Here is a 14312-nt window from a genome sequence, read left to right on the forward strand (position 1 = left end):
ACTGGCATCAGAAAACATCAAATGTTCCTTCCGCCTGTAGCTTCTCCACGGCAACAAGCGGCAGCGATGTATTGCCCTTGTTCCGGTGTGATGGGCAGACCACGCTGCCAACAAAATTCTCCACCGGCCGCTTCCTACCGGCCCGTAGAGCAAGCTGGTGTGCCGGAATGCAATCGTCGACACGTTGCGTACCTCACACTGTAGCAGCGACGAAGCAGTAGTTACGTACTTGGAATGCTGGCTCGATGCTGTAGAGTGGAGTAGCTTATGATGCAGAGATCTCATGTGGCGTTTTGGTCGGACGCAGGTGAAGAGCCTGCAGCGGTGGGTGGGTTGGGGCTCTGAGCACCAACTGTGTGCTGAAGAACCTGCAGCTCGGTGGGTTGGCGACAGCAGCCACAGTATCGCTGCTTCGGTGGACACACCCGAGGAACTATTGATGAATAGGAAGCCGGTCCTGAGCCCACGTTGGTTGCTTCCCTTGCGATGCCGTCCAAATCAAACATTAATAATGTTTATTATCATCAGATCAAGAATCGAAGACGATGACTCAGCAGCTGGTAAAGAATTGGATTTTCTTCAGAGGACGACCGTAAGATTAGATTCTACGATCAAAGCTCATCGTCTTTATCCTAAAGATTATAGGCATCGGAAAAGACAACCTTCTTCGGCCCACGTTGGTCGCTTGCAAATGAACATTAATAATTTTATTAAATTATATTTTGAATCGTAAATGCTTCTGTTGGGCGGATCAAAATTGAAGATCAAAACTCGTAAATAAATAATGTCAGATTATATTCTAAAACCATCTAAAACCAAAACTCGTTTACGATAGCAGATAAGATTTTTTGAGAAAATCTCTCTATTCTGTCGAGGGAAATCCTTTATTCTGTTGAGAAAAATCTTTCCTACTAATCTGTATAAATAGTAGAGGGACATGTTAATATATTCAAGTATTTTTAATAATTTTTTTTATTTTTTATTTTTTTCAACGTGGTATCAAAGCAGGTGAGACGGGCGAGATTCTACGACCATCGAAGCTTGCCATTCACCACATCTTTTGCCTTTGCTGCAGAGCAGAGAAGGAGGGAAATCTTTCTCGCTGGACTCACTTCCTCGTCGGACTCCTCTCTTCATTCGCTATATGACCATCCGTTGTACGATGCGTGATGCCTTCGTTGTTACCCCAGTCGCTGTCGTGACCACACTCGACGTCGCCATCAAGTGTGGCCACAACAATGTGGGCCTGTTTTGGTGCGGCTGGTTGCTTGCCCTCGGAAGTGGATCCCTCTCCAACCTCTGCCCGCTCTTTTTCTTTTCTCCTCCATGCGGCCTTCTTCTTCACCGGTGCAGTCCTGCTAAGACCAAATCGCTATAGGTTTCTCTACGAAATCGTTGCAGCTTCCTCCTTTATTGTAGCTTTCTCTTCTATTATAGCATCGTTGTAATTAACTCCTATGCTATAACTACCTCCTCTGTTGTAATTATCGTTGTACGATGCGTGATGCCTTCGCTGTTACCCCAGTCGCTGTTGTGACCACACTCGGCGTCGCCATCGGGTGTGGCCACAACAATGGGGGCCTGTTTTGGTGCGGCTGGTTGCTTGCCCTCGGAAGTGGATCCCTCTCCAACCTTTGCCCGCTCTTTTTTTTTTCTCCTCCATACGGCCTTCTTCATCGGTGCAGTCCTGCTAAGACCAAATCGCTATAGGTTTCTCTACGAAATCACTGCAGCTTCCTCCTCTATTGTAGCTTTCTCTTCTATTGTAGCATCGTTGTAATTACCTCCTATGCTATAGCTACCTCCTATGCTCTGCTGTAGCTTCATTACTGTTCCTCTGTTGTAGCTTTCTTCTCTACTACAGCTTTCTCTTCTGCTGCATCTCTACTATAACATCGCTGTAGCTTCCTCCTATGCTGTAGCTTCACTGCAACATCGCTGTAATTTCATCCTCTGTTGTAGCTTCCTCCTCATTTACTGTAGCATCACTGTAACATCACTGTAGCTTTCTCTTCTACTGCGGCATTGCTATAGCTTTCTCTTCTGCTACAGTCATCGTCGTCGTCGCAGTAGCTATCGTCATCGTCGTAGCCACCGTCGTCACCGGCTTTAATAATTCTTTTTATCTTCTATTCTTTCCAACAGTTTCCACCATTTATCCTTTAACTTGCTTCGTTTAATAATTCTTTTTATCATATATATATATATATATATATATATATATATATATATATATATATATATATATATATATATATATATATGATAAAATAAATATAATATTGAGATTTGAAAGAGAGAGAGAGAGAGAGAGAGAGAGGGGGTGGGGTGTGGTAAGTCGAGCGATCTTGATCGGAGTAGCTATTTTTTTTAACATTCTATGGTTTTTGAATAAAAAATAAATATTAATAATTAAATTGACCTGAATTATATATATATAATTTGATTTGACCTGACTTAAAACATTAATAATAAGAATTAAATCATAAGTAATTATTTCACATTTTTCTATAAAGTGTTTTTTTAGTTTCACTTTTCTTATCTTCTAACTGATATAATTACCCCTCATCTCCATCTTGTTGATCGTCACATCCATTACTTATCGTCTCCATCTCTCGTCATCATCTTCATCATCATTTACTAATTACGCTCTCTTCTCATTTGTTATTATTGAGGTATTACTTATGTGCTACTATGAGGCTTGTGTCTCTTGTATCTGTCCTAACTAAAATTAATCACACCAATGGACTAACGATGAGTGGTAGGGAAGGTTGTATGCCGAAAGGTGATAGGAAAATATAATATTATCTCTTAGGAAATACAAAACGTTATATAAAAACAAATTAAAAAGGATAAAAATATATATATATATTTTTAAGAAAATTTACCCATAATTGTTCATATAAATTCTATGTTATAGATATGATTTAAAGATAAGAGACCAAGGGATCAAAAGTATCAAATTCAAATTATGACATCAATTAAATTATACTATTCATTTTCTTACTAACAAAGAATGGAAAGAACTAAGAATCCTCTGCGATCACTAACAAAACTAAACCCGAAATGGACTCCATTCATCACTAATGGAATTCTACCTAAGTGTCTTTTTTTTTTAAGAGTGTGTGTGTGTGTATATATATATATATATATATATATATATATATATATATATATATATATATAAACTAAGAGGAAGCTTCGACTTGCTTCGTTGACGGGCGCTGGATGGGGCCCGCCGCCGAGCGGAAGCAGATGGTGATGGCGTCGCGGACGCACCGGTGAAAACACGGCGGAAGGCCCTCCGCCTTGGCCACCTCGCAATTATCGCACCACAGGAGCGGCGCCGGCTGAGGAGCGAATTCCGCGAACCGGTAGCAGGACGGCCTCGCCGCGGGAGTCGATAACGGGAACCTCTCCCGCTGCCGCTCGAGGACCCGGAGCGGAGCCTCGTAATCCCACAGCCCAAGCCCGGCCACCGTACCAGGCACCATCACGCCGTCCGCCACCGTGTACAGGACGTCGGATTCCGCCGGGTTCCGCCTCAGGATCGTAATATTCGGCCCCGCGTTCTCCCCCGGTCCTGGATCGCGATTCTTCCTCTTGGATCGGCCCCGCCTCTTCCGGCGCGACAGGCGGACGGCGTGGATGAAGCAGTCCCGCTCGCAGGCGATTGCGGATAAATCGGACGCCTCGTCGATAGCCACCATGCGGCTGGTTTCCCCCAAGGCCCGGATATTATTGGAGCGGACGAGGGTCATGGAGAGCCGGTGACGAGCGACGCCGATCATCTGGCTGATGGTCTCCTGGAACGTATCAAAGCTGAGCGACGGGTGCACCAGAACAGATCCCACCTCAATCTCGTGATCGCCATTGATGTACACGACGGGGAAATAAGCGACGGCGTCCGCCGATCCGAACAATTCCGCCGCCATGTCACCGGCGAGATCGGAGGCGATTTAGGAATCGAAGCTGCGGTTTTGAGAGCCAGGTGGGGTGTATATATATATATATATATGAGGGGTTTGGACTAGCGGAGTTTGATTAGAAGTCGAGTTCGTTGTGGTTCTATTGGAAATAGGTTAAGTTCCAATAGGATATTCAAAAAAGGAAAAAAAAGAAATTGCTTTATCAAATTACTTTTATCTATTAAATTGGTGATATACTTTTAACTGCATGTTTTTGATTCGTTGAGGATTGTGAGTGGAAAACACAAAATTTACTTATCGTATTCCTCCAATAAAAAAAATTTATTTTTTCTTTTATCTTGTTTCAATAAATCTGAAATATCATAAGTATTTCTAATTAATTTAATATATTAACTTATTTGAACAAATAAATTGTGTAATAGGGAATTAGTTTCTATAGGAAAAAAAAATCGGTTTTCTTTTCGGTTACGGAGATCAGTTAGATAATTTTTGCCTCTCCCTTTTTTCTCGGTAACAACAAAGAAAAAACAAGGAGAATAAGCCCTTTGTTCTCCTTCGTCGATGGGTATTGGTTCTAGGTATTGTTTTGTGTATTGGTATAGCGTTGCATGCAATACTAGGTATAGCTCACGATGGTTACCTAGAACCATTTACTCACGATGGGTATTGTTCTCCCGTTACTAGAACAATACACAAAACATGGTTTGTGTCCTAGAACAATACCCATCGTGAATAAAAAACAAGGTATTGGACACAAACCATTTACACAAACCAATACCTAGATGGGAGTCTCCGGACTCCGACGTGAGCTCCGTGCATGCAACGCTGATCTTTCGCTGTATCTCTTCTTCGATGGGTGTCTACGGACATAATCGAGAGGAACCAAACTGATTAGCTCATTGTTGGGTGCTGTTTATTTAAAGATAATTGAGGTGGGTTTATTGGAAAGAATCGAAGATAAAAAGAATTATTGAAGAAGCTTGAATATATTAACGTGTCTCTTATTTATACAGATTAGAAGGGAGGATTCTCCTCAACATAATAAAGGATTTTCCCGAGGAAGAAGTTATAGTAGAGGAGGAAATTGTAGCAGAGGTGCAGTAAAGGAGAAAGTTATGTGCAACAAAGGATAAAGTTAATATAGATCACAGCCTGATGAAGATGATGCTATGGCGGCGGACAACCCGAGCTTGGGGTCAATGCAGGTGACGTCAGTAAAGAAGAAGGTCGCATGGAGGAGAAGAGGGAAGGAGCGGGCAAGGGTTGGAGAGGGATCCACTACCGAAGGCGAGCAGCGAAGGTGTCACACGCGAAGGTGTCACACGCTGTACAGCGGATGAAGAAGAGAGTCTGATAGGAAAACGAGTTCGACAGAAAATAGAAAATAGTTCCCCCCCTTCTCTACTCTGCAAAGGATATGGTGAATGACATATTTCAATAACCGTGGAGCTCGCTCGTCTCATAATACCATATTGGAAAGAATAAAATATAAAAAAAATTATTTAGGGAAGATTTTCCTCAACATAAGGATTTCTCTCAATAAAATAGAAAAATTTTGATAAAATCTTATCTGTTATCAAGGGTTTGGTAAAATCTTATCTGTATCAGGGTTCTGTTTGCTCCAAGATTACGTTGGATCACAAAATAAAATATGAGAGAATCACGATTAGTCTTTTATTATTTCGATTTTAAATCGGGCGTGGTAATTTAGATACCCGTGTCTCGGCTTTGGTGGCGTATGCAAGCAGGACCTCGTAGGCAAACTGCCGGGCCACATCTCCTATCTTTAGGTACTGCTTCCACGGGTGAAAACGTCGCTGCCACCGTTGCGTACGTGCGCCCACCCGAGGAGGAAGAAAGAAGAAGAAAGGGGAGAAGAACCATACGTTATTGCGCGCTCAAAACAAATCGGTGCAGTCGTCTGCACATCGACCGTGATCATGCAGCTTCGGTACCTACCGAGAAGACCGAGACGGCGAGGAGAAACGGCTCCCCCTTCTCTCCACATCGCACTGCTCCGTGGTGAGCAGCGACTCCCGGTGCCGATGCAATCGGCGTGGCGAGATCCGCACCTGGTCGTACGACATCAAAGCATCATGGCATCAAAAGAGGAAGAGGGAGATCGAGTTACCCACCTATGGTGAATTCCATTGATGATGGTCGATCGTCAGAGGGGACCCCTCTGACGATCAAGTCAGTGGATGATCTTGGAGGTTTTTGTCTTTTTTTTCCTCCTTCCTTCCCGTTTAGAACACGAGGGTATTTATAGGGAAGCTTACTGTTTCCTGATGTGCCCGCTTGCGGGGAGCAGGATCGTACTCCTGGTAACGTCTGACAGCGATGTTGGCGTGGCGTGAAAGATGGAGCCTGAGCAGGATGTTAATGTGCTTCGGCCAATGGTCCGATCTATTTGACCAGGTGGTGTCAGGTCAACCAAGATGTCATCTAGGGCTGACGTCAACCCGAATCTTATCGTCATTATTAACATGTCAGTCGTAGTAGAATATTGGAGACGAGCGTGAGTACTTTCAGCAACCTGCACTCGGTAGATTTACAGATGATATTGGCAGCGAAACTTATCCTTTCCTCGAATTATGTATGCTTGCTCGGTAAGCGATTAATTAAGACCTCATGCATTTCGGAATCATAATACCTTCAAATTTTGTGGTCGTTATAGCATAGTTTCGGATCTATTGTTGTGCTGATTTGGTATTTGGTCCCACCCAATGTTGTTAGACTCGCAATCCGGGCCGTAGAATCTTGAGATCTTACGGCCCAGATCAGGCCTAGCGAGGCGGGCCCGTCGTCGAAACGTTGGAATGGTGGAATCGGCCTGACTCGCGAGTCGACTCGAGTTTACTTCGTTCTCGGTTAGTCTCCGAGGCGCCGTGCGATGCTGCATCGTACGGGCGGGGGGAAAGGGGAGCCCAAGACCGCTCGTGACGAGGAGGTGAGGGTACTGCTAGCGACGAGGACGTGATGCCAACACTGCCGGCCGATCAAGATGACGCCGATCTACATTTCCTATCTCGCAGCCCACAGGAACTGTTCCTGTCTCTCCTATCTATACCCTCTCTTCCCGTCACCTCCCATCTTCTGCCATCTTTTCTCCTCTCCTACCCTCTTTCCTCATCTGCTTCTTCTCCTCTCCTCTCGTTACTTGTAATCGCAAAACATATTAATATGAATCTCTTCTTCTTTCTCTTTTCTGTTTCTAAAAAGCAACTTATCTTTCTACTTTGGCACTGCCCCTTGCATCATTTAGCATTAAAAACCATATTAATTTGATGAAGAGTAAGGCTCGAGTACTGCCTGCACATATCATGCCACTTAATTCATCATAGATTGGTGCTGGAGAGATGATGGTGCTGTTCATGTTTCAGCTTTAACGTGCATCTTTATTCAAACATCAATCAACAACTGCAAGCAGAACAACACGACATAAAAGTTACTGTAATCATAGTCAAACACCCCCAGTCAGGAACACCAACTCCACTCCGATCTTTGATGCGAGCCCACCGCAGCAGTAGTCGTAAGGAGTCACAGAGGCACGCTGTGGAGGACGACGGACTCCACGGTGAGCCCCGGCCCGAACCCGTAGAGCACCCCCCACTCCAGCCCCTCGCCGCTGCTCTCCCGCTCCTCCTTGGCCGACTGCTTCCTCATCTCATCCATAATGAAGATGACCGTGGCGCTCGACATGTTCCCGTAATCGCGGAGCACGCTTCTCGTCGCCCGGAGCTTCTCCGGCTTCAGCCCCAGAGTGGACTCGATTTGGTCGAGTATCGCCGGCCCGCCGGGGTGCGCGATCCAGAACAGGGAGTTCCAGTCCGAGATGCCTAGAGGTTCGAACGCCTTCACCAGAGTCTCCTCGATGTTCTCCGCGATGAGCTTGGGGACGTCCCTGCGCAAGTGCAAGTCGAGTCCCACGTCCCTGAGGTGGCCTTTGATCGTGCCCTCGCTCTCCGGCAGCAGAGTCTGCGCCGCCGACGCTATCTCGAAGACTGGCCTCTCGACATCTTGGACCGGGTCAGCTCCGACGACCATCGCTGCCGCACCATCGCCGAAGAGAGCTTGGCTGACGAGGTTATATATGTTGTGGTCGTCCGGAGCTTGGAAGGTGATGGCGGTGGTCTCGGCACACACCACCAGCACGCGAGCGCCGCGGTTGTTCTCGGCGAGGTCCTTTGCGATGCGGAGGGCCGACGCGCCGGCGAAGCAGCCCACGTGGTACAGCATGACTCGCCTGACGGAGGGAGAGAGGCCGAGGAGCTTGATGAGCTGGTAATCGGCTCCGGGCATGTCGAACCCCGCGGTGGAGCAAAAGATGACGTGGGTGATCATGGATTCGGGACGACCCCATTCCTTGATGGCTCTCTCGGCCGCTTCCTTCCCCAGTTTGGGTAACTCCTCGATCAAGATGTCCTGCCGAGCTTCCAGGGAAGGCGCCCCCGGCGTGCAGATGGCGGGGTTGGCCTTCAAGATCTCCTCATTGAGGTGGATAAACCGCCTCTTCACCGTGCTCTTGTCACCTTCACACAAATGCCAAAACACATGATGTATGTTACGACCATTCTCTTAGATTCGTCAACGGTATCATAGAAGAAGCTCTGAAACCTCAAACCTATCACCTAAGAATAATCCATACATTCTCTCTCTCTCTCTCTCTCTCTCTATGTTGTGTGTATTAATTGCAACAGTTAGATGTGCTACAACATCATGATTCGACTAACCACGTCTCGACAGGTCAGCAACAAGACACGTAAGTCTGTGTCAAGACATGGCCATCAAGGACACGAGTGCATTGAGATCCTGAAACCAGCCATGCATGCACACATGGAAGTTTCTAACATTTACATAACTATGTAATAGTTATGAGGTTAATTAGCTCGTTCTTACTGTATCGTTATCATACTCGAACCACCAAGAAGCCAAAAATGCTGCACGCAAACGTTAGTGGCGTATTTGCTGCAGCTGATGCGATAGCGAGCTGGTGAGACAAAATGGTGTAAGGGGTGGGGAGGAAGACGAGGTCTTACAGATGCGCTTAAACTTGTCTTTGAGTTCTTGTCTGTCGTCCGCGTTGGTGACTCGGAAGTAGAAGTCAGGGTATGCGAGCTGATCCACTACGTTGCGAGGGTTCGCAGTTCCGATGGCCAAGACGGTTGCGGGGCCATCAGAGCTCTGAGCCTTGCGACTGGCACGGAAGCTCGCCATTTTAGACGCCGACTAAGCTGTGCTGCTGCCCAGGAAACGCTTTCTGCTATGCACCTCAGGCCTGCTATTCTCGTCTATATATACCGACGAGTTCACATACACCAAGTCAAGTAGAAGAGACGGGTGATAGATAGCACGACTAATCGATACCACGCTAAACTCTTCACGTCTTGGAAAGATTACAATCCCAGTGTCGCTGATGGCTCAACGATTTTTGATGGAGATCGATCAACGAGTCTCCCACTAAGATAAGATCATGTGGTAGGTGACACAACTATCTATCACCTGCACATCTCACGAGAACAGTGGATCGCTATGAATTCTTTTTTAGGGGTGTGATATAGATCTGAGTTCTAACTAGGGATATAATTCGTTAAGCACGCAATGATGCTTCTTTTATTTCGGTTTTGCAGTCAGCATCGAAGAGTCATTGGTGGGCGGGTTTGATTTCTTTGACCGTGAACTCGGGAATCTTGCTTATTTCATTTCATCTGGTGTTCATCATTTAGAATACACGAAAAGTCAACCTAAGAGAGCATTGGCTACGGGTAAGTTCACCCGATACGTTCTCGAATAAGATAACGTTCTCTACTCTTTGACGTACATTGTGATTTAAGAAAACTGAGTATATATTGTGAATACCTACCGATCAATTGCCAGAAAAACGCCTTTGAAAAAAATGTGAATAAAATGATTATAGATGGATTATCGATCGGGTATACCTACAAATTCTCATTTTAAAAAACTATAAAGGACCTTTCTTACCTACTCAGACATCTTGTATTTTAATTACTTTTTAAGCAAGTTGTGTATCTACACTGAATGAACTGTTGCCATCTTGTGTCTTACCTCCACATCAAACTATAATTACATCTGCATAAACTTCTCGGATGGTTAATGGATAAAAAAAAATGAAATACATGACAGAATTAAATAGAAATCATAATCAAATAAGACATTAAGATATACGTGAATGATAAATATCATGGAGAAAATTTGTTATAAAATAATAAATATAAAAATCTCATGTTCAAAATCTAAGCAACAATCATAAAAGAATAATTGAGATACAATAATTATGTCACCGTGCATAATATCCAAAATATTTTCAAGTAATCATAGCAAGAATTCACTGTAAATCTGATCTAATTTGATATTAGAACACTAGATGATTAAGAATAGTTTTTGAGTTGTCTTTTTTTTCTTCTCTTAATTTTTTACTCTTTGTCATAGTCGTCACACCTTTTAGTTAAACTAATTAAGATTTAGATTAAATGAGAAATGGTTAAAACTAAAGTGAACGGTAAGTAATTAATGAGATAGCTCATTAAGGTCAAGGTCATTGAAGTGACGAAACTTAGGATCATCAGCACAAACTGCAATGATCTTATCGTCTTTCTCCCCCGGAATTCCAAGCACGACTGTTCTAATGCTCAGTTTGGAGTAGTAATTAATATTCACAAACTCATTCTATATCAATATATCTAACTTGATTAGTAATATTCACAATCGCAAGGTAATTCTGATAGAACATTAATAATGAGACACTAATTTAACGCAAAGGCTTAAGTCGTTAGATTATGAGTTGAACTCAAATATATATCATCCGATTATCTATTAATTAATAATAGAGTATATATATATATATATATTTTATCTAAAATATAATTAAAATTAACTATTTGCATACTTAAGAATAAAAAAATGTAATTATCATAATTGATCAGACTTAAACTATTTGATCAGCTTTTTATCAAATTGATACAAAAAAAAAATTGATAAAAAGAAAAACTTGAGATTAGAAATATCATTAGATAAATTTTAATGCTTAGAAAATTAGTGATCCATTTGTCGGGATCGAGAGTTAGATCCATAAATTTTATAATATCGATTATAATTTTCAATGTAGATAGTAAGATCTTGAAATCGGATCTCGATGAGCTTTAGAAAAAGATTTTTATCCAATTTAAAACATATGTATAGCTTCATATAAATAATTTTAATAGTATAAATTTGAGGATTTTTTATATATTTTATTTTCTTTTATTTCAAAAATATATTCTTATTCCCTCTGTTACCGAACAAGAACAAGGAAGCCCGTCATCGCCAAAACTCTCTCTTGCCGAACCAGAGGATAACGTGTCAGCCGCTGATCCAAACCAATGGAACGTTATCAGCCACCAGCGGTAGCGGCCACGGGCCGCACCCAATCCACTCTCTTCCGGACTCCGGTCACTCTTCGGCAAGAAGAGGTAAGGGGTGAGCGAGTCACACGCGACGCAGTGCACGGTTTTAAGCGGACTTCCTTTCTTGTGGCGGGGACTACTTCTTCCTGCTTCCGCTCCTGCCCTCTTCCTCCTTCTCCGACGCCGAGGAAAGCGAGCCTTTCTCTCGGTCTCTCTCAGGTACGGCAGTTCCTTTCTCTGTCACTTCGATGTTCGCCTTGTTCTTGATGGATCGGTATGTTTTAGTTGCGGATGGATAGCTTCCTCTTCACTTCGGAGTCTGTCAACGAGGGCCACCCCGACAAGCTCTGCGACCAGGTCTCCGATGCCATACTTGATGCCTGCTTGGAACAGGACCCTGAAAGCAAGGTCGCTTGTGAGACCTGCACCAAGACCAACATGGTGATGGTGTTTGGCGAGATCACCACCAAGGCCCAGGTAAACTACGAGAAGATTGTTCGTGACACTTGCCGAGGCATCGGTTTCGTCACCGCCGACGTTGGCCTCGACGCCGACCGCTGCAAGGTCCTTGTTAACATCGAGGAGCAGAGCCCCGACATCGCCCAGGGAGTGCACGGGCACCTCACGAAGAAGCCCGAGGAGATCGGCGCCGGCGACCAAGGCCACATGTTCGGCTACGCCACGGACGAGACGCCGGAGCTGATGCCCCTCACCCACGTCCTGGCCACCAAGCTCGGCGCCAAGCTCACGGAGGTGCGCAAGAACCAGACGTGTCAGTGGCGCCAAGACTCAGGTGACCGTCGAGTACCGGAACGAAGGCGGCGCGATGGTGCCCGTGCGGGTGCACACCGTGCTCATCTCCACCCAGCACGACGAGTCTGTGACCAACGAGCAGATCGCCATGGACCTGAAAGAGCATGTCATCAAGCCGGTCATCCCCGCCAAGTACATCGACGACAGGACCATATTCCACTTGAACCCGTCGGGTCGCTTCGTCATCGGCGGGCCTCAAGGCGACGCAGGGCTGACCGGCAGGAAGATCATAATCGACACCTACGGCGGCTGGGGAGCCCACGGCGGCGGCGCCTTCTCAGGGAAGGATCCGACCAAGGTGGACCGCAGCGGCGCTTACATCGCGAGGCAGGCCGCGAAGAGCGTGGTGGCTTCTGGACTTGCTCAGAGGTGCATCGTTCAGATTTCCTACGCCATCGGCGTGCCGGAGCCGCTGTCGGTGTTCGTGGACAGTTACAGAACGGGGAAGATACCTGACAAAGAGATACTGGCGTTGATCAAAGAAAGCTTCGATTTCAGGCCGGGGATGATCGCGATCAACCTCGACTTGAAGAGGGGCGGCAACTTGAGGTACCAGAAGACTGCAGCCTATGGCCATTTTGGCCGCGACGATCCTGACTTCACATGGGAGAAAGTCAAGGTTCTGAAAGCGAACTAAGGCTCGAGCCACCAAGCATCAATCTGATGCTCGCATTTCAACTCCACCAGTATGGATTCTTCCCAGTTGCGAGCTCTAGCAGACCATGTTGTTGCTTTTAGTCTTCTTCTCTCTGTGATCCATTGCCTCTGCTTCCATCGATGTCGAGGACCTCGCTTTTGTCTTTGTTATCATTCTGCACCAGGATGAAAGCATTCTCCCGTTCATTTGAATGTGCAGAATGAAGCACCTGATGCGTCCCACCAACTCGCTCCAGTTTTGTCCTCCCATCCATGATCGGAAGCACCTTTCATCTGAATCCATCATGTGTGCCTGTAGGCATGAGAATGAGTGCGCCATTAGTGATTTAGATTGCACACCTTTTATTCATCTTGAAACATTTCGTGGTTCAAAATGAGTGTGCCTATCGTCGCTGCTGCTTTGGATTTCGAGTTCCTGAAGAACAGAAGCAGGTCACTTAAAACTCTGCCCACTGCTTTGGCTGCGCCCTACTGGTGCTCCTGCTTTGGGTTTTCAGTCGGAAAGAGCATCATCCTTGTCGAAGAACAGTGGCAGGTCACTTCAACTCTGCCCAGTGCCTTAGGAGTCGATCCAAAGCGTTGTTCAATGCAATCTCATTGCATTTGATGCATCTTAATCTCAAGTATAGCATACGAAATATTTGATGTAACCAGAGTGGAGTATCCAAAAAGGTCTTCTTCACCATCGAAAGATTCACTGGCGCTTGATGCTACCTAGTATACAAAAGAAAAGCCCTCTCAAGAAGCATCTGATGCAACCTTTATTGCCAAAAGAAATTATTGTGCTTGTTGCATTCTCATTGGGCAAACTGTTCCCTTGTCGATTAGAGATCTTCATACTCTCTCGATACTGTCCATTGTGGCTGGTTAAAGTGTTTCATTGTATTTGATGCATTCCAGTCGAGCAACATGTGTATGTGTGACGTGTCGGGATACACCAAACCTCGCTCTCTATGCACTTGACACATTCGACAAAGCGATGCTTAGTATTTCCTTCTTTATCTTTTTTGATAACTTCAAACATCTATCTCAATATTTTATCTTGATAATATTTTTTTTATATGTTATTTTTTAATTGTCCAACACTCGGATTCATAAAAATATTATTAGTGTCATAATTGTCTTACAAAATTTTATTTTGATTTTAAATATATCCAATAATCAGACAAGACTTCATCATTATTTTAACCATTTCACTTTTACTTTGTCTTGTTAAATAGTTAATCCAAGATACTTAAAATTTTTATTAAATTTTTTTTGTCTACCTAATTTAACTATATTCTCTTGTTTATATTTAATTTTTCTAAAATTATTAAAATTATATCTCATATATTTAGTTTTAGTCCTACTTGATCCAAAACATTTAGTTTTTAAGACTTACCATCTCAAACTTATAATTAATTTCATTTGGACCCTTACAACCAAAATAATTTTATCATTAACCAACCCATCATATTAAATAACTAGTAAGTTCATTAATTATTAATAAAAAAATATATTCCTGATATAA

The 14312-nt window shown here is 44.2% G+C and overlaps 1 protein-coding gene and 1 pseudogene across 2 annotated transcripts; one reads left to right on the top strand and one right to left on the bottom strand.

Moving 5' to 3' along the window:
• Positions 1–7334: 7334 nt before the first annotated feature.
• Positions 7335–9178, bottom strand: LOC103972472 (chalcone synthase-like). Its single transcript, XM_018820291.2, has 2 exons — positions 8969–9178; positions 7335–8461 (listed from the first exon to the last, which is right to left on the bottom strand). Exons 1-2 carry the CDS (start codon positions 9144–9146, stop codon positions 7470–7472), a joined length of 1170 nt encoding a protein of 389 aa, XP_018675836.2. The 5' UTR covers positions 9147–9178; the 3' UTR covers positions 7335–7469.
• A 2065-nt stretch (positions 9179–11243) lies between these two features.
• LOC135585478 (S-adenosylmethionine synthase 3-like) lies at positions 11244–12986 on the top strand (annotated as a pseudogene). Its single transcript, XR_010502300.1, has 2 exons — positions 11244–11551; positions 11618–12986. The product of XR_010502300.1 is annotated as an S-adenosylmethionine synthase 3-like (transcript).
• Positions 12987–14312: the final 1326 nt, after the last annotated feature.

The sequence above is a fragment of the Musa acuminata genome, chromosome BXJ3-11 (genome assembly GCF_036884655.1).
Source record: "Musa acuminata AAA Group cultivar baxijiao chromosome BXJ3-11, Cavendish_Baxijiao_AAA, whole genome shotgun sequence".
Lineage (NCBI taxonomy): Eukaryota > Viridiplantae > Streptophyta > Magnoliopsida > Zingiberales > Musaceae > Musa > Musa acuminata.

What these genes read in the sequence shown, in the direction of transcription:
- LOC103972472 (XM_018820291.2), bottom strand. Translation starts at nt 9,146, where the DNA reads ATGGCGAGCTTCCGTGCCAGTCGCAAGGCTCAGAGCTCTGATGGCCCC. An exon ending in AGACAAGTTTAAGCGCATCT is followed by an intron (nt 8,462 to 8,968) that starts GTAAGACCTCGT and finishes ATTTGTGTGAAG; the next exon opens with GTGACAAGAGCACGGTGAAG.